Genomic DNA, 27057 nt, shown 5'->3' with positions numbered 1-27057 from the left:
TTGAACCAGATTCAAGCCGGGGAAATGGTTGAATTTGCCGGCGGTGTGAAAGGAATAGTATTGAATCTTGAGAATGAGAATGTAGGGATTATTGTCTTGGTAGTGATACAGCTATTTAAAAAATTAAAACTAATGTCGATAAGCAATCAAAATATGTAAAAATTGATGAACTTAATTGATGAAAGAATTACGAATTGCTTATGTATTCACTACAATAAATTGACTATATGAACTTAGTTTAAAATTACTTTTTGCATAGATTTTTACAGTGATAATGAAAATAGTTATATTTACATAACACAAAATTCTGTAATTCGAATACAGATTATTTTGAGTTGGAATTATTACTTATCCTTGAGAAATGAAGCTGTTTTTTTAATAAACAGTTTTCGAAATGATTATTCAAATTTAATTTCTAAAATGATTAGTTTTTCAATAAGTTCTAGATACTTATCAATAATGATTTTAATAGATTTAATTTATGATTGTATAATTGTATTACTCAAATTTTGATTAATCATTCATGTCTCTTCTCTTATAATATCTCTATTAATTAATAAAACATTTATTGTCAACTAAAATTTTATGAAATTACCAGTTTAACTTTCTAATTAAAGCAGAACATTAATAAAAATATTTGGTAGAAATGTAATTTTACACAAGTAAATTTTGTTGTTTTTTCCTTCAAAATCTCATCCATATGTAATCCTAACATATCTTTAATTAAAAAAAAAAAAAAAAAAACTTCAGACTCTCCACATTTTTTGTCACTCTCTTTCTCTCTTCTTTTATTTCAAAAACAAAATTAAAAAATTTTCTCACTTTGTGTGTGCCTATATGCTAGTATTATCTAAAGGGAAGTGTTATTGACACTTCAAAAATCTCATTCTACATTCCTCACAAGTGTATTTTTCTTTTTTAATATATAAAGTTTGAAGTGTAAAATAAGATTTTTAAATGGTAATAACAATTCCCTAATAACTTAAATGTAAAATTTTAAGTGGATGTCTCCCATTATCAATCAAATTAACCCACAATACACATGTTTGCGTCTCTAATGGGTAACTATGTATGTTCATATAATAATAACCATAACATATAATATGTGATTGCAATTCCATTTTCGGCTTATAACTGGACTTGAATCACTGAAGAGAATAAGCTCTTAATCTCTCACTCACATGATAAAAATACTCTCTCTCTCTCTCTCATGACAAAAATATTTTAGAGATTTCCCCCTCTTGCCCTCTTATCACCACACACACACACGTCACACGTGCATATGTTTTTTGTTATACATATATATTGTAATTAGGGTTTAGTATGGATGATTCATGAATAACAGATCTGTTTATATATAAAGAGAGAGGAAAAGGTGTATAGTGCTTTGGTGTTGCCAAGCTTCAACAAAAGTATTGGACAAAAATGGCCTCAAAACAAAAAAACTTAAAAGACATTCCAAAATAATGTAGGGGTGTTTTTGTCATTTTAATTTATACGCGGATGATAATGTGATTAAATTAGTTGTCAGATGATTTTTTTTTTTTTTAACAAATGATATTATCTACACTAAGGGGGAGAGAGTGGGTTTAGCCTCATAATCGGTTAGCAATAATGTGATTCAATATGTTGTTTATTAAATATTATTTTCTATATTTTAGACATATTCAAAACATTTTAAGAGACGTGTAATGTCGGTTACAAAAAAAGTTTTTCTCACGCGGATAATAGTGTGATTAAATTAGTTTTCAAATGATTTTTTTTTTTAACAAATGATATTATCTACACTAAGGGGGACGGGGTTAGTAATAATGTGATTTAATCAGTGGTTTATTAAATATTATGTCCTATTCTTAATTTAAATTCTATACTGACCGATATTATTAAGTGAATTCAGCTGTTTTAATTGATTTATGAGGAGTTTCTTCTAGCATGATTTAAGATTATTCATTTTCTTCAAATATTTGACTTTTTTTTTTTGTCAATTTACGCTTATATATATTTAAAATGTGTAAATCTTTCATAACACATCGTGATTCAAAAAATATCTTATGCACGTTTTTAAACGCGTGCATAAAGGCTAGTAATTATAGAAGTGGAAAGCTCACGAGCCTAAACGTAGTCAAATCTGGTTAGGTATTGGTTTAGGGAAGATAATCTTTATTAGATCTATAATTTGGCAAAAAGACAAAGCCCAGATTATCTTTGCTAGCTGTTGGTGATGCCACCTCAAAGACGAATGTTGAAAAGAAAATTATATTAATCAATAAAATTTGAGGCAATAAAAGATTGGAAATTTGGGACTCTGTTTATTTCTAAGAGAAATCTTCGATAAACTAACTTTTGAAATCAAATTTATAAATTATATGATATGTAACTGGTAGAAATAAACGTATTTATTTATAATTAAGTAATAAATTAATTATTAAAAATTACGTCGTATAATTTATAAAAAAAAAATTAGTCTAGAAACCGTTACTATTGTCATATTTCTAACTAGCAAAGAGCACACATTTTGTGTGTGTGAAAAATTGTTCATCTCCTTCCACGTTCTCCTCAAGTACAACTGTTTTAGTTCATTCAAATTATCCAAAAAACATTATGATTTCTATGAAAAAATAATGGTGAGACAATTTCTCTTAATAAGTTCATATTTTTATCTTATGTAAATATTTTGATACAAAATTACTGTTTTACCCTCTTTATGTCAACATTGTATATTAAAAATGAAGGCAAAATATATAAATAAAAAGATAAAAATTTGACAAGCCATCTTCTCTTAATAGAATAAGAATATGGAATGGATACACCTAGACAAGCAGTTCTTTAAATTAATCAATTTCTTTGCATATATGGTATGGTAGGCTGATGTCGGGCAACCCTTCTGGTTTTGAGAGTATCTGATTAAAATGTCACCTTTCAAGGGTTTATTAGATTAATATTATATTTTCAATCTCTAAACAGGCAACTCTATAAACCAGAAATCGACATTTTATGTCCCTCTTTCTGTGGGCGTCTGGCGGTGTACAAAAACTACTTATGCTCTGAGAATCTTTCTTTTATTTCTTGATTTTTTTGGTCACTTGGTTAATTGATGCTTATGGGGTAACTGAAGGAGACAAGGGAAGATGTATTCAATTGGGATTTTGATGAATTTTAATTCTTTTAATGAATTTAAGAGTATTCAATTAGAATTTTAAGTGATTTTCTAAAATTCAAGGTGTTTTTAATTAGAATTTTAAGATAGCTTATTTAAATCCTTAAAAATCAGGGTGTATTCAATTAGTATTTAAGGAAGTTTATAACATTCCAGGTATATTCAATTAGAAATTTATTTTAAAGAATTTCAGAAAGTTGAGGAATTAGAGAGAATTGGAAAGATTTCGTAGTTTATTTTAAGCATTCACAAGTCTCAACTATCCCCATGAGAATTCGAGGGAATTTAATCAAAATTTTATTTGGAATTGCTACAAATCAATTAAACTTCATAAAAATCAATGAATTTATAAATCTATTAAAGTCTCTCAAATTCTCAATTGAATACAACCCCTAAGATTTCACATCAATCATATGACAAAGTAAAATATAATTAGCATATAAGAGTTTTTACTTTTAATATCATCGAAGCCTTTTGGGGATAATACTTAATACCTACTAATAGATGGTTAAGCTGAGATAATATTGGTGATTTTGGTGGTAGACCATGCTTGGGTCTAGAGAGTTTATCATGGTATAAGAGTAGGCTATTTTCTCGACATCTCCTGGGCCCGAGTTACAAGTCTGAACATACTTCCTGAAGTTGTGCTTTCAAACAAATGTGTTAGCTCCAACTTAAGGTAACTGAACGATTGGGCCTTCAAAAAGATTGACGTTGGTGCCAAAGACTGAATATCAATCCTGGGCTTGAGCTAATGGGCTCAAACATGCTTCTTGAAGTTGGGCTTTCAAAAAAATGTGTGAGCACCAACTTAAGGCAATTGAATGATTGGGCCTTCCAAAAGACTGACGTTGGCTTCAGAGACTAAATACCGACTGACAAGGCTTGTGAAAAGATTGACGTTTATTTTGGTACAACGACTTAACCAGTTCTTGATGCGAGAATTGGTTTCCCTTGTGACCCCTTGTGTGGCTACTCGTGAGGGGGCTTGTTGGAGAATAAAATTTCACATTGGTCATATGACAAAATAATATACAATATCACTGAGGTCTTGTTATAAAACCTAACACCTAGTAATAGATGATTAAATTAAAACAATATCGATGATATAGGTGATAGACCATGCTTGGGCCTGAAAAGTTTATCAGCAACAAACCAACGTAACATGCATTGATTAAACGTACTAATTGAACTTCTAATGACATTTAGGAATTATCTTTGGTTTAATGAGATTAAAAATGAGATTGTTCGGCAAGAACATGTGAACACCACCCCTCACCTTGCCCTAGATTGTCATCTACAATTTACTTTTAGGGTTGTACTGCTGAACTTGAACATTCCATATGCATTGTCACACAATTATTGGGCAAAATATATAGAATATGACCATACTAGTATATTGCAGGCTATTGTGTAAAACTTATGAGAGCCACTTAGTACTATAGTTTAGGAGCATTTCTTTTCACTTATAAGTGAGATGTCTTATATTCGATTATTGTGAAGGACGAATTTGTACCACATTATTGCTAGTCCATTGTAAGACTTAGCTTACTCTCCTACCCGCTTAGTATAGATAATATCGTTTAGTTCAAAAAAAAAAAAAAGTTATGAGATAACAAGAGATTTAGTTATGCTTTCATATTGGTGCTTTGTTTATGGTTGGTTTCCAAATTAATGTACTCATATTTATATGGTAAGTTGAGTTTTAAATCCGTACCACCACGTTTAAGTAAATTTTATTATTATCGGTTTTATGCATGTCGCTTTTACTCATGCATATTTTACAAAGGTTTCACTGCACTTTACCCTTTGGACAGAAAAAAATTATCATAATGTGTTACTAAAAAGAAATTCTTATATGTGGTTTATAAGTGAATAGATTTTAGGTGCATCAAAATTAGTGGAATCATCTCTAATTTTAATGGGAAAAAAATTGCCTCTAATTTTCGTATAATTGCATTTGGGGATTTCAAAATGCTCAAAAGTAATATTTTGTGCATTTTGAACGAGCGATATTATCTACAATAAGGGAGTGAGAGAGTAGGCTAAGCATCATAATGGATGAGTCATAATAATACGATTCAAATTTGTCTTTAGTGAGAATTGAACCTAAAATCTCTAACTTACAAGTGAAGAGCAATACCACTTGTGACATCCCACGTCGCCCAGGGAAGTGATCCTCGTATGTATATTCTCATCCCTACCTACCACGAGGCATTTTGGGAGCTCACTGACTTCGGGGTCCGTAGGAACTTTGAAGTTAAGCGAGAAGGGGGCTAGAGCAATCCCATGATGGGTGACCCACTGGGAAGTTGCTCGTGAGTTCCCAAAAACAAAACCGTGAGGATGTGCTGGGAGCCCAAAACGAACAATATCGTGCTATGGTGGTGGAGCGGGCTCGGGAAGTGATTCGTCCCGGGCCGGGATGTGACACCACTAGACCGTAGTACTAAGTGACATTTTTTGTGCATTTAACCCAAGGATAATGGATGAGCTCATTCCCCTTTTGTAAATAACGTATCTTGACCATCCTAATTTTCCAATGGGAACCATTCAATTTCTTAATCTTCATTTGAAGATCATCACTACAAAAATTTATTTCTATAAGAACAAATCGACGGTGTACACATTAAATAATATATTCACGATGAACCATTCATTTATTTGTTATGTTTGGATGACTAAATGATCTCCAATTCAAAATTTTTTTATAAAAGTAATTTTATTCGGTCAAAATAAATTATTTCCAAATAAAAAAATACGTGCATCCCTCGTATAGAACATGCAAGTATTATTTCTAAATGCAAAGACAATTGATGTATTAGTTAAAATCTAAGCACCAAATTTCGAAAATATAGAAATGTTTAGTCTGAAGAGTGGGGGCACTGAAGCACCCCAATCTGAATGACTTTTTTTGTTTTGTATCGTGAGGAGGGAATAAAACCTAAGATTTCGAGTACAAAGTAAATGGATGAGGCTCCCATCCGGATCCAAATGGTAGGGATCATCACATCTTAATCGTTCATCATATATCATGCGGTCAAAAATTATTTGAATTTTATTATTTAAAATTAAACACAAATAATACTTGACTAAAACTGATCACATGATATACGATGAACGATTAGAATGTGAGGATCTCTATGATCCTCACCATTTGGATTTGGATAGGATCCTCATCCAAAGTAAATGCTCTTGACTTGAGCTACAATTTCCTTGCATATCAATTTTATAACTTTTTATTTTTGTATACAAATGATAATAGGGGATGGGAGTCGATGAACTTGAAACTTCGAGTACAAAAATGAATACTTTTTAACTAATGGAGTTATAAGCTCTAACATCTCATGTAACTATGTCACGATTTAACTATATTTTATCATATTGAAGGTATATGGTCTATATTTTGTTTCCAACCAAATGGATTATGATAAATCTTATCAGTACAGTACGATGATGAATTTTGTTCATAAAGTATTTAACATGTCCTTATAAGTGCACTTTTCTGGTTCTAAAGCACATCAAAATAGAATGGTGTTATCCATACACTTATTTTTACCTCTTACTTACCTTTCTCAAATTTCAATCGTTGAATCAAAAGAATTGAAGAAGATCAATGAATAAAAATTAACAAAAACATGTAAAAAGGAATGTGTGAAAAGTAGTACTCATCAAATATCGAGCAGTTCTAAAGCATCTCCTAAAAAAACATCCATTTTCCTGATGAATTAATAAAAACAAAAATTTATTTTTGCTGGAATATAAAGACTATTGCTTACGTCTTATCGATCATTGTTTGGAGCAGACTCAGGCGATCAATATATTATGGGATCTAATTGGTTAAAAACTTCTTGCTTTATGTTGATTTTCTTTTCTTCCAAGGTCCTAAAATTGGTTATAATTGTAGAATGGCCATTGCATTTCTTTTTTAGAAATGTTAACGGATTCTCTCAAAAGTATGATTCTCTATAAACTCTTTGCTACCTCATAATTTAAAGCACAATGGTTTCTAAAGTTTGCACAAAAATTAATACTAAACTGTAAAGTGACAAAGAATATATAAAAAATCTCACTTTTAATAAAGTTCCTTAGTATTTCTTGTTCTTTAAATGAGTTTGAATTAATAAATGAGAATGAGGGGGTTCCATTTTGCATATGCTATGAAACTGCATGCTTTTGGTTGTGCTACCACATATCAATAATATCATGCGTCTCATTGTTGACACGAAACTTATTTTCTTAATGGTGCTTAAACATCGAGAGATTCTACATATAATTGGGTATACCCCCTCTCTTTATATCTCTACGAGATGAGTTTTTCTACTGTGCATTAACGCCAATCATGCCAAACAGTCTAAAGTACCCAACATCAGCATAACGATACCCTTAAATAAGATTAGAATTCAATAAAAATCTAGTACTAGATTACAAATCAATTCACGTCCTTTGACTATCCCATAAGCTTAAATATTAAAATTCTTCTTCTTCTTTTGCTTTATCATTTAATTCGTCTTTGTGAATGAGACATTAAAAAATCTGTAAATAGATAAATACACTGATATATATTACAACGATTAGTGCACTTAAATTTTTGTATTGAAATATAGGTACGATAGTATATAATAATGACCCAGAGTACCAACATGTCTATATTGAAATACATTATAATGAATTAGTGTACCTAAAATATTTGTATTGAACCGTCTATACTTGACTATATTATAATGAATTAGTGTACCTAACTGTTTATACCGAAATATATTTATAATGAATTAGTGTTCTCATATATCTGTTTTGAAATACATTATAATAAATTGGTGTAGAAATTTGATTCTCTTGTAATGTCAAACTCTTCTATAATTTGTTTCATCACATAAGTTACAACCATAAATTATTGATGCAAAATGCCAATAAAAAAAAATGAAAATTAATGAACATAAGGTAGACTTAGAAAAAGAAACATCATGAAATTACCAAATAAAAGAAAATTAAATGGCATAACACATAAATGATGGCAATTTGTTAAATAAATTAAATTTTTAATCTTGTAGCAAACATTAATCTAAATTTCATGTTATTTAAAAATTAAAATTTAATGTTCTATCAGATTAATTAGCAAATACTAGCACCATACGTGATTATAACAATGTCAGGATTCAGGTGCGCAAGAAGAAAAAGATTGTCTGTCCTTCTATTTTTGGTGTTCATTTGTGTCCTTTTATTTTATGTGATCATGGTTAAACTACGTTAATATTTTATATTATTTTTTATAAAAATAATAAGATAAAAATAAATAATAATATAAAATGTTAACATGACTTAACTGTAATCACATAAACAAAAAGATACGTGAAAGCATCAAAAGTAGAAGTGCAGACAATCCTTGTCTGCGTAAAAAGCTCTTGCGTCTTGTCAAGAACACACAGCGGGGTTTGAGCGGTGGGACCTCTCAGGGTGCGCCAGCTGGTGCAATTATCCAAGCAAGCCGTACCATCGGATGGGAGGGAAAATGAAAGGACCAAAAGATCCCCGCAATCTGCGGACTCAGGTGGGCGACACGTCCGCCCTAGATGCGTGGTCCCCACCCCAAACGAATGGATTCCCCCACGTGGACACCTGCGCTGCGTGTCGGCAAGAGCGCGCTTATCTTCGCCCTCCCTAGGTCCTCTCGCTCAAACCTTCTGTTCGTTTCGGGGAGGGAAGGAGATAGACCCACGTGGAGGATTGGGAACCGTTGGATTGGATTACTGTGTGTCCGTACGAGGAGGGTGAAATATTTCCTTCTTCGGCTGTCCAATTGGTCTGCTATTTATTACTATTTATGTCTTTGGGGCTTTGGGAGGAGATGGATATCTAATTATCCATGTGTTGTGTGGACTTGCCTTGTAGTTGTGGGGACCATTGGCTTTCTTCCTTCCTTGGTCTATTGTCTGTTTTTATTAGCAAGAACAGGACGATTGTTTGATTAGGGCAGTTTTTACACCGTATGAGATAAGTGTGGCATTGAGAAATATCATATCACAACTGTTTTTATGCTTTTGTTAGAATTATAGTGCAAATGACATGGTCCGACTAATCCTACACAAGTATTTCACTCCATTTAGACATTCTCCTTAATAGTCTTTGCATTTCAATAGTTTAATTACAATTTACTAATAGGGCATGTGGAGGTATGTAATATACTAATGCGGATTAATGTCTTAAGATTTGAAGTGAAATTTGTGTTTCCCACACAATGGGGAGGCCAAGGTTTACATCAATAACCACACAATAGCTAGCTAACCCCTCAAGCCGGCAAAAATGATACTCGTCACGTTTTTCATACCACATTTGTATCACCTCTCTAATAGAAATGAGACCCAATGTATTGGTGAAATCTACTTCTATTAGAAAAATGATACAAATATGATTTCAAAATTACAGTAAATCTGTAAGTGTAACGTTACTCTCAAGTCGGAAGAATTCTTATTCGTTCGAATAGAGCAACCCACACGGAGGGGGACCACTGGGAGAGCCAAGTGCTCAGAAAATACACACGATCCAACAATCGCACACAAAAAATTCTCTAGGATCCCCTTCTTCGTATAGCATGGTCACACTATCTCTTTTTTTCGTACAACACTCGTTACGAGCTCAATGTATGCTACCTTGTATTACCCATCACGTGACACTAGAAGTAGCAATAGTGGGATTAATGGAATTTCATTTTTATTTGTAATGGTCTTCTTGAACCACCATGTTCCATAATCCATTCATCTACTCACAGCATTTTCTTTGCACGAGTATCCTCAAGTGACAACCAAAACCAGGGGCGGGGACGGTACATTTTCCGGCAACCCACAACTATGAGAAACAATGCGCGGACGCCAATTCAAGTTGGAGTCATCCACCAACAATCCGTAACTTGTTCCGCGCCACATACAGACATTCCGATAAAAGCAAGAATCTCCGGTGTCTACATAAGAATAAGCCTTTTCTTCCCTTTGCCCTCTCTTTTTCTCTAGCACAAAGAATGAACAGGTTGAGTGATAAATGTACAATACAACCTGGAATCGGTAAGTAGAATTTACAGTTAAAAACCGGCGGAGCAAGTTTGGTCTCTGATCGTGGTGAAACCAACAAATGCATCATGTGGGACGATTGTGAATCTCTTCGTTAAGAAGTCGTGTGACCAGGCCTCGACCAGCAGGTTGCCGATTGTCACTTAAAATGCTATACAGTGAGTTTAATTCGTCTAGGTTAGCCTTCTTGAATAGGCCTCTGAGTGTTGTATCAACTCCAGCAGGGACGAGATCATTGTCAGACGCCTCCTGATCACTTTTTTCCTTTGACATCGTACTGCAATTTTCACTACTTTCTTTGGATTGATATTTCCGTGGAATCTGTACTTGAAGTCGGGAGTAGGGACGAGAGTCCCAGTACTCAGAACAGACACGATTTCGATCCATTGCCTCTATGGCCTGTTCAAGAAAGCAAAAACGGAAACTCTAAGCCTCAATCCACATGAGTCGTATCAAAGGAGAACTAACTGTTAGTTCTCTGATCAATTTACCTGTACAATAGCTGGTGAAGTAAACCCAAACATTTCAAAGCCATCGAGACTCCCCGGTGGTTGCAAAGGAGGAAGGTTCATTTTTCCCAATTTATGTTGCCTCGTGATTTCCTGATTGACTCTCTCTCTCACCATTTCCCAGCATCTGTCAGCTGAATTATGTATGAAAACCTCACTTGGACAATGCTCCAAACCAACCTAAAGGGAGAGAAAAATAACATAATAGATCAAGTAAATAACTAGCACTTTTAATCACAGTATGTAGATATAGACAGGTTTTCTTGGATCGTCGCTACTTAAATACTGTTTTGGCTGGAGTTTATCGAAATTGTTCAAGCTAAAAACGGTATACCTTGAACAGTGGTCCACCCTGTCCAGCATCCAGTACTTCTGAGACATAATGACACATAACAGTTGGATCCCGAACACTCATGTGCCTAACCCGGCTCCTAAATCCTGCATCGAGCAGAACAAACATGAATTACATGAATGTTGATCTTCTTGGTTGGGACAGTATCTCAAATGCATTAGTCGCAACTTGCAAGGAATGCAAATGCAGCTTACCTTTTGGAAAAATGGCTTGGGGGTTACACCATGACTTTCCAGATAGCACAACTCCAATTTCCAGAGGCTCAACAACGCAGGAGATTCTCCGCACCACCTTCGCTATTCGGGGACCCTTTTGGCGGTAATATCGGTCCAAATTGTTTTGGCTGGATGACGAAGTGCCAGTTGTCATTCGTACATTGTCTGCTAAAGTTGTATCGGCAATTCTTCCCATCTTTTCATGTCTGTCCTCATTCTCAAGTTTTACACTGGCACATGGCTGTGGGTCACTCCTTGAAATAGCAACTTTGTGTTCAATGATAGCACTAGTGTTTGGGCCACAATCTGCTTTAACAGGAACTAATTTGATAGAGAGGTTTGGTGGATTAGATCCTAATTGTTCACCACGATCCTGTTCAATTTTCACATGTACAGGGTGAGATGAAGAATCCTTTTTTTCTCCACCAGGTAATGGACTGAAAACCTTTTCACCCATCACTGCTGCATCAGTCCCTGGTGTATTCAAGATTGGTTCTCTCTCAAAATTAGGAGCGCTTGCTATTCCATCCGAACTGACCAATCTCTTAGAAAGTTCTACCTGGTTCGCAGAATATATCTCTTTCAAACTATCTGAAAGTGGCTTTGTTGGGTCGTCATTTCCTTCATCGTCGCTAAGAACAATAACATCCTCAACTGAAGCCATATTTCTCCCAGATACCTTTGCATCCGAGGTCACAGCATATGACGTGTCCTCTTGAGACAACTGGCAAACCTGCATTCTTGACTTGGAACTGTTAAGACCTGATTCTTCTCTTTTAACTTGAGCAAAAGTTTCTAAAGCTTTCCTCTTTTGTTGCGAGGAAGTCTCAACGATGATCTCAGTTGAACTCATAGGACTCTCTTTAGAGATTTCTGTTCCTAGAGGATCTTTGAAGTGTTTACTTTGCAGCTGTGATCTAACCTCTGTAAGTATATCACTTTTGGAGGAATAAGATATCTTACCAACTTTATTGTCTTTGGAAATATAAGAACTCAGAGCCAGACCAAGATCGAGTCTAGCCCATCTGTATACTGCACTCAACTTTCCTTCCAATGCCTCAAGAAGAATGTTTAGTTCATCCATATCATAACGAAAGAGGAAAAACTTGGCGTTCCAAGCACATGAACAGAATTTCTCTGCATGATTTAAGCATGCATATCTATCTGGGGAACAATGATGACAACCAGCTGCTGACAGATGCAGATCAAAAAAGCATATGCTGCATTCCCTCTCATTGGTGGCATCAAAATTGTTTTCCATCTTCAATGCCTGTGAAGAACCAGCGAGAAATTCTCTCCTTGCACGCTCCATCTCGACACGTGCCTAGGCAAAAAATAATTATAGAATGTCAGGGGAAAACAGACATTTCAGCTATATAATGAGTGAATATTTGTTAGTGAAATAGCCAGCGCAACAACCAGATTACCCAAAGTATCATCAAATGAAATCAATATTCATAGCCTTTACTAGAGTGGACAGAAGGCGATGAAAAGACATCCTTTTCCAAAAAAGCAAGCACGGTAGTAACTAGAAAGCAGATTTTACCTTGAGTGTTTTTGCTAAGATCCCATTCTTTCCACATACATCCTTCCACCTTAAGTTATCTGGAGTATTCTTCTTCAGTAAATTGAGTTCCCAATGTGCTTTCACCGCTTCCCTTGCTGCCCCAAGCAACAATTTATCATGAGAAATGGATGTTTTTCGTCCCTGCTCCTGGTATAGCTCTATAGCGATCTGCCCATGGGGCAACCAATCAACAGGAGCTACATTCACAGCCTCGGCACAATTAAAACCACAGTTGAACCCTGAATGGTATGCTCGAGGAAAGGTCAAAACAAACTCTCCAGCATTCTGACAACATCTATACACAGGTACCCCCTCAGATTTCAGAATGGAGGGTGAAAGCTGTGTGACCTGCATGAACAAACAAAGAAAACGATCATGATTTAGACAATTTCACAGAACAGATATTATGGTTGAAACCCTGCAGTTGTAACTTGTAAAAAATGACAACTAGTAATTGCAAATACAGATGTTATATTTGAACCCCTGCAGAAATGTAAAGGGTACAGAAGATCCATAATGGAAGTCCATCTTATATAGCACAGAACAGATGTAAGATAGCTCAAGCTATCCATCTCATAAGTAAACCCAAGTCTTCAGTATTAAAGAATCTATTCCATAATTGCATGACAAAAAGGCTAGCAATGAAAAAGAGCCAACGAAGGGTACACCATTTAAAAATAAACTATTATATCCTGATTACATATAGGCCTTGTCATAAATTGACCCTCAGTCCGTCTTTTCAACAAAATGCCAGGTGATATTTCTTCCAGGGAACCTTTGAGTGATGTTAAAATTTAGCACCATATTGAAGTAACGAGCACAGACCAGAAGCATATAACATAGATATTTTGCTGCATACTAGAGCAAATGAGTAAATACAGCCAGCTACAATCACTAAATCTCAAACAGCACATTAGCGCAGACCAGGAGCTGTTACTCACCAGCTTATGAAGCAAGTCAGGTTGCTCTTCAAATAGGCCAGGGAGGTGCTTTCTCATTGCTTCTTCAAATTTACAGGCATCTTTACCAGGGATACCATACCACAACTTTGGAGCACCCCAATGCATATAATTTAAAGAGTACAAGTGGTGATCTTCAACATGCTGTTCTTGGAAACCAAAAAGGAAGAGGAATCAGCCGTCAATAATATGTCTCACATATACAAGCTATGGCCTCATGCAAAAATATGAGATAAGCTGGCTGCACGAAATGAATGCAGGCATTGCTTTCAAAGAAGCTTCAAGGTTTTGATTAATTAGGAATGAATAACTGGAATTTGTAATCCCAAGTTCCCAACACCTTGAGATTTGAAACACTCCACCATTCACCACTTGCAAACATATCTCAATACAAATCCAATTGATAGAATGTGGTCAATGGACAATGAAATGAAAACCAGAATAATGAATCTTCACACCTAACATAGATTATTTTACTTTCTTATTGCAAAATAAGTTGGTCAAGATGTGATTTATAATATTACATCCCACAAAATACATGAGAGACTCGTGCTAGCACATGCAATATGCAAGCAGGGGTTGACCTTATGATGAGTGGTGGTGACAGATGATTAATCTGTTACTAGGAAGAAAAATTGTCTTACCCAGCAAAAGGAAGAAAAGCACATCCCTATGTATAACCATGGCACCAGAACACCAGATATATCACTGCTTTCATAAGAAAGAACAGATCCCATAAGTCTGGGAAAGTTGTTCAAGTTCCACCCTGAATTTATGTACTGCTCTTCTGAAGGAAAAGCATCCTTACAGGATTTCTTGGGAAAGCCACTGCCAAAAACTCCAGTTTCCAAATCAGCACCATATAGAACCTAGAGCAGTTTACGAGCACCATGGTTAGGGTAATATGAGAGAGAGAGAGAGAGAGAGAGAGAGAGAGAGAGAGAGAGAGAGAGAGAGAGAGAGAAGCTGGTATTGCTCATACCTCAATTTCTTCAGTAGGTCTCTCTACCATCCGCCAATATTCACCCTCAATACTGCCTGCAGATGGCTCCCAGCACTCTTTAAGTTTAGCAAAGTTACCTCCTATACTAGGAACATGTTCGTTCTTGCCGAAGTATTGAGCCTTGAAATCATCAGCATATCTTTCAAATGTTTCTAGAGTAAACTCTGGTCCAGGTTCAAACCCAAACTGTTCTGCCTCACAACCTCCATCATCCTCAGATCCTCTGCCACCACTTTGGCGATCAGCCCCCATCCGTGTGCATCTTCTTCTTTTCTTCTTCATATGACTATGGCTTTTAGGAACCTTTCTCATTGAATCTCGATTTTGCAGTTTATCGACTCTTTGAACTCGAGTAGAAAATTTAGAGGTACTCCAAACAGGTTTTTCCTTGAGTGGACAGGGAGGTCTCCAAGAAGAGGGAGGAACAATGCGACAAATACCATATGGTTCGGCTTTAGGGCGTATGCTTGCTATATATTTCAATGTGTCTTTGAACTCCTGAAATTAGGTAGCAAACTGAGTCAGAAAGCCAATTTCTTCAAAAATGAAAGCCTTTTTGAAAAAATAAAAAATCAACTTTTTTATTTACAAGTAAGATGAATACGAATAGGTCAACAAACTCCAAAACTGTAATAACTCAAATTCCACAAGTAATAAGTTGCACCTCCTCGGTAGGTCTGAATACAGGAGCATCCTGAAGGTCCGGCCTTTGACCCTCCAGTGGATGCCATCTTGCAGAGACCTGTTCAAACACTTAATCATCAATTCTATAACTTTGAAGACAGAATAAAAAACCAAAATCCCAGACAGTTTGTCGATTCACATGAGTAAGGTAAAAGCAAGATACTTATGATAAAAGATTACAAAGGAACCAAGCAAATAGAAGGGTAAGAGTAAAGGGTGTGAAGTTTGAAGATTAACCTTTTGGCAATTACTACATTGTGGACATCCGCGTACAACCCCCTTGGGAAGAGCAGATCTTGGGGGACAATTCTGAAAAAAAAAAAAAAAAAGTGGTATGTGAGAAACCATCTACATGTACAGGATTCTAGTAGAGAAATGGCATATAAATGATTAAAATCCATAAAATCAGAGGATCTTTGAAAACTTACTTGTTCAAGTCGGTCTGAATCAGACTCATCCTCTGACTTGTTATTTCGCCCATGGTTTATGCATTGTCTGCGTCGAACAGACCTCTTTGCAACCTCGCCGTTGTCAACGTCAGTCTCCATCTGAACTGACTGTGAATTGGAAGGACTAGCAGTCACTGAGCAACTTATTCTGTTTTCAATATCTTTTTTTGCACTTTCATTTGTCCTTTTTAAGCTGAAAGATGCAAATGACTCAAATCCAGGTGGAACTGAAGGAAACTCCTCGTTATCATCTTTTATGCAAACCCGCATGAGTTCGGTCCCCATCTATTGTGATATTAAAACCGATAGAATTTTCCAATCTGTTCGGCTACGTGGAAAGAATCAATCTTTATGAAGTAGGATGATCGCTTATCTTCTGGCTTATGAACCACAACGTCATGAAATACTGCTCCTTTGCATCCTACTACTAAGTCGAACCAGGTAGGCTAGCAACAACCCAAAGATTTTGTCTGCAAAATCGAAAAACAGACATCTTAGGGTTTCGAAAGCATGCTTCAGTAAACTAAGTTTCTTTGGCTTCATTAGCATTAACAGACTTTGGGTACACCAAATTCAGCACATAGGACTGTAACTATAGTATATTTTCCAGAGACGTTGCTATTCACACTAACATCAATTTCTGAACAAGAAGAGATTTTCCAGAGACCTTGCATGATGGCGTGGGTTCGAACCCCATCAGTAGCTAATCTAACATCTAATGTAGCAAAAACTATAGTTTGACAAAAAAACAAAAAAAGGAAACAAACACGTAACTGTAATAACGAATTTTAGCAGTAGAAAGATATTGCAGCTGAAGATCATATATATCAGCTCCAGTAAACTCATGATCCGAAATCCGAACGATCTCATAAATAACTATCATCACAAATCATTCATTCACAATACACAAATGCATTCATGAAAACAAACAAATTAAACAGATGATCAGACATTATGATAATTCCATTAAATATTACTTGAAATTTCTCAACTGAATTGAAATATTACTAAATATATCAAATTAGTCAGTAAAAAACACCAGGCATTTGTATTTTATCCATAATTTTGTAGCACCAGATAGAATTGCAGATACCGATAAGATTGCCCAAAAAGTCAAATCACAAGAAAATTAATTAAATTAAAATGAAATTAGGGCTTACATCGTGATGATCCAAGATTCTGCAATCCCCACTGAGCTCAATCCAGCTCAAACTTCAATCACTACACCCAGTGTTTGCAGAAAACAGATCAATTCAACAAAAATTGAATCCAAAAACTGATTCAAAAAATAAAATAAAATTCAACAAAAATACTCAAATCCGTATGAAATTAAACACAAATGAATCTGATTGAACAGATCTAAAAACCCTAACCCTAATTCTAACACCACAGAGACAAAAAGCACAGAAAACTGAAAGCACTTTTGCCACAGAATAATTGGTGTGGGATGGGTACCCACCCCAACAAAATCATAAATGACAATCAAGGCCAACCTCTCAAACCGCCTTGAATTTCATCTGAGACTAGTATATAAGTAAAATCCAGAAACTGTGGGCAAGGGTAAATCTGGAAAAAGACGGACAAAAATGCTTGAACCATAATTTGGGGCTAAAATTCCAAATTGGGAGGAAACCCTAACCCTAATAGGCTTGGAAATTGATTCAGTGCCATTTAATCTTTGTTTGGTGTAAAATCAGTACCTTTTTATTAAAGCTGACAAATAACAGATGATATGATAACAGTTAGGACTTCTGAAAAATCAATTGGAAATTAAAATTAGGGTTTTTAATTTTCCTTTTTTCTAGGAAGAAGAATTTTGGGGATATTGTTTATGTGACGATTTTTTTTGGATAAATACCGGATTTGGATTACTTTGTGATGTAAAAAAGTAGGTGAATTTATTTTAATAATTACCTGAGTTTGGTTGGTCCGCTGCTTAGGGATTCCGTGTAGAAACCAGGGAGATTTTATCGAACGGAAAATGTTAAATTCCATGGGCGCCCTTGGGAATAACACGTTGTTTCGTGCAAGGAATGTAAATGTGACGGTGTGTCACCAGTTGGGCTTCGGAGGCCAGAAGGCTAAGATCATCTTCAATCGAATTAGAAAGTTCATTTTAGCTTTCTGGTATTTTAAGAAATTAATATTTTAATAAACAATGCATGATCATATTTCTTATCATCTCCAATCGAGAGTCAAAGGGTCATAGGGCTTGTTTTAGCCCTATCACAAAAAACCGTTTTCAACCCAAGACCAAAGAGTCAAACAAATTAATTTAATATAATTAAATATTAAAAATAAATTGTGAAAGGAACATGTTTATGAAAGGAACTACAACTACACCCATCATAATTGTCCCACATCGGGTGTGGGAGATGAATGAGCAAGGAAACATGCTTATAAAATGAACAACCCAACTTTGACCATATCACCTTTCTTGCCCCCAAAAAGTCTAAATTCATAATTAAAAAATCTTTAGAAAATTTTGGCCAAAAAAAAAGAAATTGTAAAAAAAATAAAAATAAATATGATGTCATCATGTGGCCTTATCCAGGCTGGCTGGTTTGGACCAACCGGTTGGCCTTTTAACCTTTTTTTTGTCCAGTGGGGCCCACGAGCCTTTTAGCCTGACCCTTGGTTGGAGACGGTTTTTAGGCTATCTTCAGTCCTCCCTTATGTTGAAGATGTCCTAACATATGCATTTTAGTCTCCTTTGATCAGTATAGTAAGATTCACTAAACGTCAGAAATCAAACTCATAACAAGCTATGCAAAATATAGACATGAAATTCGTTTCAACTACTAGATCACCTTGTGTTGATTTTTTTTTTTTTTTTTTTACTTTATATTTGTTTGTTAAGGTATGAGAAGAATTACTCGTTGTAATAAAAAATCGTGCTTGTCAAGATAATCAATTTTAATGTATGTTCATGTATTTACTGTGCTGATTTAATACAATCTCACTTTTCTTTTACTTATATTCTTCTTTTTCCCAATGAAACCTTCACATTTTATGTTCTTATATATTTTCTCTATAAATTAATTTCAAACACATGTATAACACGTGACATTAATCTCATTTATTTAATATAAGAAAATGACTTTATAGTATTGAAAATATAATTGAAGTATAAACTATGGACTCATTTATAAGTACTTTTAAAATAATTAAAAACGTTTTTAGAGAACATGTTGTTTGGTTCTAAAAACACTTGGAAGTGTTGCTTTTACATTATTCACTTGCATTTTTACTAAAGTTTTGTTTCAAAATATTTTCACCAAAAACGTTTTAAGTCATTTTAAAAACACTTTCAAACTAGTCATAGTTCTTATTTTTAATGTATGTTAACTAGTTGTTAAAGACGAATCCCTTAACGATTTCAAACACTCAAAATTACCAAGAAAATATATATAAAAAACGATTAAGCATCAAGACACGTCAATTGAAACGTTTATAATTGGAGACACAAGGATTGTCTGCCCTCCCATTTTTTATGCCCTCCTGTTTGTGTGGTCACGGTTAAGTCACATCAACATTTTATATTACTATTCATTTTTGTCTTATTATCTCTATAAAAAAAACAACATAAAATGTTGACGTGGTTTAATCGTGATCACGTGACCACACAAAACAGGAGGGCACCAAAAGTGGAAGGATAGACAATCCTTGTTTCCCTATAAAACACGTGATTTGATTGGTCCTAATGGTTGATCCCTTTTATTTCTCACTTTCATTGGAGTAAATATTTAAAACAAGATAAATATTTTATTCAACATAGCCGTCTTCCACGTTTGATACAGTCTGCACACAAAGAACTCACGAGTGCAAGGGACTTTATATTTTAACGTATAAGAAGTTTTATGGCTTTTTTTATAGGAAAATGTCTTTGAATACCAATAACAATCTCGTGGAAAGATTTTCTCATGTACGTGGAGTAGAAGACGACACATAATATATCATAATATAGATAGATTCACTAAAGGATCATAATGGTTTATGACTCATCTTGTTTTTTTTTATTTTTTTTTTATTTTTTGGGTGCTCTGACAGATACTTCTACCTACCGTATATCAGTATTTATAATTCAAGTATATACTTACTCCAAACTCTTTTCCGTTCTAGGCCAAACCTCATTTTTCTCTCCATTCCTTTTATTTCAATGCAACCTTCACTTCCCCTCGTTATTCTAACTTATACTTAAAAAAATTCATGTTCACTCCTAACATCATATTCAGGTTTCTGGGTTTGTATAATGTTTTTAACTCTCTCGGTTGAATTTGTGGTCTTTCAATTTTTATGCAAATTACTCAATCTATCATGTTTTGAATTTAAATTACCTAGCATGTGAGAGGTCTATGTATCCATAAAATCATAACTTCGTCACTGATTACATTACGAATAAAAACATTAAAAATGTATTTTATAATTACTTAATATTACGATGACACGTTATACAATGGCTTGTGTGGAAAAACAAAATTCCAACCTCGTGACCTTATGCCCCTCAAAGTAAGACAAAAGACATTGTTCTTAAGAAAAATGGTTTCTTTCTGTTTACGACACATAGATATAGTACTATTATTCATTCATTGGTGATTAGTTGACCATAAAAAAAAAAGTTGACCACTCCAATGAGTCAGAATAACTTTCAAGCACTCAATTGCGTAAAAACGAGTGTCTCACTGTTGTTACATAACGTGATTAACACATGGCGATGAATATGAAATATTCATTTAGTAGTTATGCATACGGAGACCCAATTAAATGTTATTGACACTATTTATGTTTGAGTCATCCTCTTACAAGGCCAACTAGGTATCAGACTCATGTTTACGTTGAGTCACACAATAAGCTAGCTAGGTATCAGACTCACATCTATGTTTGAGTCGTCTTCTTACAAGGTGGAAGAAAATATCACTAGATCATGAGACTAGTAACAAAATGTTTCTAGATAGTCACAAGCATATTTGGGAGTGCTTTCAAAATAGCTTAAAACAACTTCGCGAAACCAAAAAGCTTCTAAATATATTTACAACAAAACGTTTGAAAGTGTTTTTAGATTGTAAAAACACTTGTATTTTTATTAAAAATTTAGACATGCCTCTAAAACTAACAACGTTTAAGCATTAAGAAAAATTAATGAAAATGACTTGAAAACTTTGAGTTTTAATGATAAGGACAAAATAAATGGTAAAGTGAATAGTCCCAGATTGACTTTTTAGTGTAAAAATGTGATTTTTCATTAAAATAAACAGTACTGGAAACTTTTCGTTAAATATTTCTAAGCATTATTATTTTTTGAAAAAACATTTCTAAACGAGTTCAAGAGTAGTAGCGGGTCTTTTGGCCCGCTTGCTATTTTGTTGAATGGGTCTCTCCTTTTGTTTCGTACGGGGTTTCTGTTGGGCCTTTTGGTCTTTTTAATTGGTCTTATAAAATCATTTTTTTACGTGAAAATCGGAGTGAGAAATACCTTTAAAAGCAAACCGCAAAGCTCTAGAAATCTCTGAAATTATGATCCCGATTGCCCCCAATTCGTACCATTCAAAACCCTAGCTTTACCTTTATTCCGATATCGGCCATGGCGAACCCACCGTCTTCGTCCGCAGCTCCTCCGTTGACCTCTTCCCAATTCACATACGCGAACGCCTCTTCTTCATCGTCCTACTTCCCCATGCCCTTCCACCTGCAGCAAACCCAGTACACCGCGCCTTACGCCGTTGCAGCGCCACCCGCTCCGTCCGTCTACCCGGCCCCGGCTCCGGTCGCCGGTGTCTACTCTCTTCCTCAGCAGTATCAGCAGGTCTGTTTTCGGGACGCGTCTTTATGTACATTTACACTTATATGCATACTCATACGCTTAGGGTTTGATAATTGATGTCTTTGATTTCTTGAATAATTGAGAATAAATGGAATGGCGTTTTGCTTCGTATCGGAAATTCGTATGCTTTAGTGAAAAGTGTAATTTTTGTGGAAACGAATTCATGTTATTTTTGCTTTTAAAGAGCTATAATTTTTGGGATTCTTGTTTGGGGAACTACCACAATTTGAAAATGTAGAGAAGGCTTTTTGAGATTTTCAGTTTTGAAATAAGTAATGGAGCTACGTATCATTTTCTGCTTATTTAGGGGAAGTTGTTTGGTGTGTAAGTTTCATGTGTATAATTTGTTTTAGTGTAAATGAACAGGCTCAGCAGTTGTTTCAAAGGGATGCGCAGACGATTACACCTGAGGCTCTCGAGAGTGTGAAGGCTGCTCTTGCAAACAGCGAAATTGAGCACAAAGCGGAAGCTAAGAAGAAAGCTATCCCTCGTAAAGCTGCCGGGCAGGCTTGGGAGGACCCAACTCTTGCAGAATGGCCAGAAAGTATGTGTGGTTTCATAATTAAATGCTCTTTTATATAATATTCGTTATAATTCAATTTCATGATTGTGTCCCGTTTCAGTTTATCTTCTTTGAAGGTTTCAGTTGTAATTTTAGTTTTTTGGATTCTGTGCAAGTTATTCTCTCACAAGAATGACATTTTTGTTTTACCTGACTTTTCTTCAATTGAATGCATACCAATGCCTTACAATTCTGTTGGGTTTTGGCTTTTGCAGATGATTATCGACTTTTTTGTGGCGATCTTGGTAATGAGGTGAATGATGATGTTCTTTCAAAAGCATTTTCACGATTTCCATCCTTTAACATGGCAAGAGTAAGTGTCTGCCTCATCTCCTTTGTTTTTCCTTAAAGTTCTTTTATTATTATAAATTGTTTGCTTGGTGTGAACTTCTTAAATTTTATCTTCAGATTTTTATATGAAGAGCACAAAGCACTTTGTTTTATTCATTCTAAGGTAGGTCTCATCTGCTGTTTATATTTTGGGTGGATGTGTAACCGTACAAGTAGCTACAAGTTGCATATTGGAATGGTCAAAGTTGTCATGATGCATTTTTTCATTTTACTTCTAACAACATTTGACTGTAAGATGCCTACTGACAACCTACATCAACTTATGTGATTTTTCAAGCACTTGCTGTCTAATTTTGAGATCTCAAAGTTAGTTAAAATCAGTTTTGACCATTAAATATAGGTTGGACAGCTGGAATCAACATTTGGAGGTTGAGTTGGTTGAATTTGACCTGACTCGCGGGCGACCTTGAATTATTGCTTGTTGGGTCAATATGAACGAATTTGGAGTCAGGTTAGTGAACCGATTGAGCTTCCAAGCTGGTTCAATATTTTGATATTATTATGAACCTTAGGGTTCGGTGTGTGGCCCTGCTTTTGGGGCTTGGAAAGATGGTACTCTACAATAATTTTTGTTGGTCAATGAAATCTTTGTGAGAACTTTGAAATTTTCCTTCTACCCATGACCATAAAAAGAATTAACGACTTGAGTTGAAAACTGTTTAACCCCTACATTTTATTGCCGCTGTGGTGGTGTAACATGTGTGGGGGTGATTGGAGTGTGGTATTTGGCAATGGGGATCCTAGCTAGAACACCATAAAAACTGTACAGGGTACTTTGTTTTTTCCTTTAGTATGTAGATGCTTTGCTTGATGTTCTCATTTTTGTTTGATACTTGGTTGGTTGTCTCAGAATCCAATTGTTTTCCTTATTTTGACTGTGCCTGCATTCTTATAACCTTTCGTGGATTTTGCTGTTTTTCACTACGTTTTGATTCATCTACTTCTTATAGAATTTGTGAATTTTGGCTGTTATTGAAATCTTAAAACTTATATCTGTCTGCTTTATCACCATCTCTAGGTTGTCAGAGATAAGAGGACTGGAAAAACCAAGGGCTTTGGATTTGTTAGCTTTGCCAACCCATCTGACCTGGCCGGAGCACTAAAGGAAATGAATGGTGTGTAAAATATTAACTCGTATGGTGATTCTACTTTTCGTTGATAGTACTAAGAATCATAGAGGTTGATGATATGTTTTTACTTGTATGATAATGGTTGTATATAATTAATCTGCAATAATTCCAGGTAAGTATGTGGGCAATAGGCCAATCAAACTACGCAAGAGTAACTGGAGGGAGAGGATAGACTATGACGCACTAGAAAGACAAAAGGTACCATTTCCATTTGTTTAGCGTAGTTTCAAATTTATGGCTTTCCAAAAGGTAATTTGTACTTACCAAGTGTTCCTGCTTTATTTCATTTGTGGCAGAACCACACTCACAAGAAACCAAAGCCTTCGAAGAAGAGTATATTGCACAAGTGAGCTAGAGACTCGTGGGCGGCGTGGTGAATATGGAAATTGGGGCAGTGAAGCTTAATGATGATAATTTGAACGAATGATAGTATGCGACGTGCATTTTTTTCGTGTGTTATACGGGGATTAGAGGAGGATCCTTTTAAATACTAATTAAATAGGTTCGATCAAGTATATTGAAATGTGGTTCAGCATGTTTGGGACATGGTTCGGTACAACAAATGCCTAATACAAGTGGTTGAATTCTTTATGTTTCAAGTTCAGCTTAAATTTGTCATTTAGTATTTGAAAATCAAGAATCGTGTCAACTAAACGCTTCTCGATTCAATTTCATGTCCTTACTTTCATATTCTAAGTGAGTTAACATGTCACAATGGTCGAACGGATAATGTCTCTTTCCTCTACTCGTTTTATGTTCACCACTTTCTCTCTTCCTCTTTTGGTTCATTCTCTCGCCCGTAAAAAACCAATTATATTTGACACGCCCCGATCCCGATATTCCCCGAATACCAGGATAGGCACGTGTTGGCCGACACCCGAGGGTGACGAAAGCCATTTATTAAGTGCAAATGCTGAAAATAAAGGATAAATAAGGTTTATAAATATAAAAGAATAATGAATATGCAAATAAGGACCGTGTTCAGAGCACACCACTAATCTAGAACACTAAAAGAAAATAATATAAAATTGAATGAAACCAAGGAGTGGGTCCTACACCAAGAGGACTCGAAGATGCCGATGCGGAAGTGCCTGGACGTCGGGATTGTATGCCTCGATTCTAAGTCCTGAAGGGGGCGCAAAACAAACATGAGTGGACCAAGTTGATATATATATAATAAAACAGTTATCAACATACTAACCCCCAGGTTTTATGAAAACACATATATATAATGATAAACATAGGTTTTCCGAAACCTAGCATGTCATGCACTGTTTCAAATCATAAATCGCATAACTAATAAACACTAGTGAATGTCCGATATAACACTTCAGGCCCCATGCCGGCTCCCCGTCTCTGAGCACACAGTCAGAGGAAAATACACTTCAGGCCCCTTGCCGGCTCCCCGTCTCTGAGCAGACAGTCAGAGGAAAACACACTTCAGGCCCTATGCCAACACCAAACCGTCGCCCGGGACGGACCGGATCTATCCCTACGTCCCGTAGCGGAAAGGACCACTAGGTAGGTACAAAACCAGTGAACATACATATATTGAAAATCAACTTCATAGTATAAAGTCATCCATCATCTATACTATAAAGAGGTGTTCTAAACATGTTCTAAATATCATATCGTCATCCATCAGATATTCTACAAGAACATGGGTTATAGGAAAAATAGTAATAATTCAAACTAGCCTCAGTAAGCATATTATCTCAAAACGTTTCATAAAACATAATCGTAAAGTCATGCTTTTCTGTGTATGCAATTCTACCATTAAAACATGCATTTTTAGAAGGGGTCCACTCACCGTACACCGATGGTGCAAGCCGTACCAAACAGGAGTAACGGAATCTCCGCTAAGAATCGCACCTAAACACACAATTGTTACTTTCAGTCAAACTCTACTCAAACGATTGAATTTGGGAAAACAGACATCGGAAACGGGTTCAGAACGTCGAAATTAGCCTAGGATGGGTCCCGCATGAAAACCCCAAAATTCAACGGTCAAAGTCAACGTTGACCGTTGACCGTTGACCGTTGACCGGTCAAAGTCAACGCTGACCGTTGACCGGGTCAACGGTCAACGGATCAGGGTCCGGGCAGGGTCAACGGGTCAGGGTCCGGGTCACGGGTCAGGGCCACGGGTTTGGGCTTTAGGGTTTGGGTTAGGGTAAATGGGTTTAGGTTTTAGGTGAGTTGGGTTTGGGTATTGGGTTTGGACTTGGGTTGGATCCGGGTTGGGCCTAAGGGTTTGGGTCTAATGGGTTTAGGGTTAACGGGCCAGAGGCCCTAAAACAAACGGCCCAAAGGCCTAATTACAAAGGGTGTTGGGTTGGGCTGCCCAGATTTTGGGCTTGGCAGGAAAGGCCCAAAGGCCTTGGGTGTTCGCCGGAGTCCAAAGAGGGAGAAGGCCGGATTTCGGCCGGAGAATTCCCAAGCTCCGTTGGAGCTCAAAACTCAACCAAAACATGTCATTCAATATACCAAAATGAAGCCCCGAAAGTAAGGAATCGAAATATACCCTTGGTTCCCATCATCGTGGTCGAAGTTGGCCGGAAAACAGCCTGGAAGCCACGGGTGTCCGCCGGAAACTGGGTAAGATTCAAATGAGCATAACTTCTTCAATACTCAATGAAATTGGGTGAAACAAAAAGGAAAGTTGTAGTACTCAGCGAGACGAAGAGATTGATACCTCGCACGCCGGACAACTCGCCGTGGTTTGGCCGGAAATCGCCTCGAAAGCGGCGGTGCTCGCCGGAAAACTGAGAAATGTCTCCCGAGGTGGTTTCTTCGTGGTTTGACGTCCAAAACACAACCACGGGGTTCGAAAAGAGTTATAGGCGTGAGCATGGGTGTGTGTGGGTGTGTGTGTGGGTGTGTTATGCTCGGAGAAATAGCACCGAGAGGGGAAAGGATGGAGAAATCAGAGGGAGAAAGAGAGAAGAGAGAAGAGAGACTTTTCAGAAAAAACAAAAGAAAGGGAAAGGGAAAGGGGACCGGAAACAAGACAGGGGGTGGGCCCCTTGGGCTCACCAATTAAGGATAAAAACAATTTTAAAAAGGAAGGTATCCCCAAACTTAGTGAAAAATACAAAAATACCCATTTTCTTACGTAAATCCCGGGACGGGTTGTTACAATATTAACGAAGCAGGCTAAACCAAACCGTGCTCATCCTGTTTAATTTAGTTGAAGTTGTATAGAATCTACAACTTCGGTAAGATAGAATGTTTTGC

At 35.9% G+C, this 27057-nt stretch overlaps 2 protein-coding genes across 8 annotated transcripts; one reads left to right on the top strand and one right to left on the bottom strand.

Moving 5' to 3' along the window:
- Positions 1 to 9524: 9524 nt before the first annotated feature.
- Positions 9525 to 17964, bottom strand: LOC103954355 (putative lysine-specific demethylase JMJ16). Of its 4 annotated transcripts, none has more exons than XM_048568287.1 (13): positions 17871 to 17964; positions 17117 to 17177; positions 15936 to 16426; positions 15745 to 15816; positions 15488 to 15565; positions 14803 to 15321; positions 14465 to 14689; positions 13803 to 13964; positions 12841 to 13209; positions 11274 to 12618; positions 11062 to 11165; positions 10710 to 10907; positions 9525 to 10617 (listed from the first exon to the last, which is right to left on the bottom strand). In XM_048568287.1, exons 3-13 carry the CDS (start codon positions 16239 to 16241, stop codon positions 10285 to 10287), a joined length of 3711 nt encoding a protein of 1236 aa, XP_048424244.1. In that variant the 5' UTR covers positions 16242 to 16426; positions 17117 to 17177; positions 17871 to 17964; the 3' UTR covers positions 9525 to 10284. The 4 variants fall into 4 exon arrangements, with proteins under 4 accessions (XP_048424244.1, XP_048424243.1, XP_048424246.1 ...); XM_048568286.1 differs by lacking the exon at positions 17871 to 17964 and adding an exon at positions 17657 to 17802; XM_048568289.1 differs by lacking the exon at positions 17871 to 17964 and adding an exon at positions 17416 to 17637.
- Positions 17965 to 21420: 3456 nt separating this feature from the next.
- Positions 21421 to 24411, top strand: LOC103954354 (RNA-binding protein 42). 4 transcript variants are annotated; one of them, XR_001953707.2, is made up of 7 exons: positions 21423 to 21759; positions 22144 to 22321; positions 22555 to 22652; positions 22748 to 22793; positions 23031 to 23141; positions 23709 to 23805; positions 23933 to 23978. XR_001953707.2 is itself a non-coding variant. In XM_009366164.3 (6 exons), the coding sequence occupies exons 1-6, from the start codon at positions 21538 to 21540 to the stop codon at positions 24168 to 24170; spliced, it is 735 nt and encodes a 244-aa protein (XP_009364439.2). In that variant the 5' UTR covers positions 21421 to 21537; the 3' UTR covers positions 24171 to 24411. The 4 variants fall into 4 exon arrangements, 2 of the variants coding, with proteins under 2 accessions (XP_009364439.2, XP_018504708.2); XM_009366164.3 differs by lacking the exons at positions 22748 to 22793; positions 23031 to 23141 and adding an exon at positions 24117 to 24411 and having other exon boundaries at positions 21421 to 21759; positions 23933 to 24018; XR_001953706.2 differs by lacking the exon at positions 22748 to 22793.
- Positions 24412 to 27057: the final 2646 nt, after the last annotated feature.

The sequence above is a fragment of a genome, unplaced genomic scaffold (genome assembly GCF_019419815.1).
Source record: "Pyrus x bretschneideri cultivar Hongxiangsu unplaced genomic scaffold, Pyrus_bretschneideri_v1 Contig48, whole genome shotgun sequence".
NCBI lineage: Eukaryota > Viridiplantae > Streptophyta > Magnoliopsida > Rosales > Rosaceae > Pyrus > Pyrus x bretschneideri.
The sequence above is the reverse complement of the archived record's forward strand: the minus strand, read 5'-3'. Positions and strand labels throughout refer to the sequence as shown.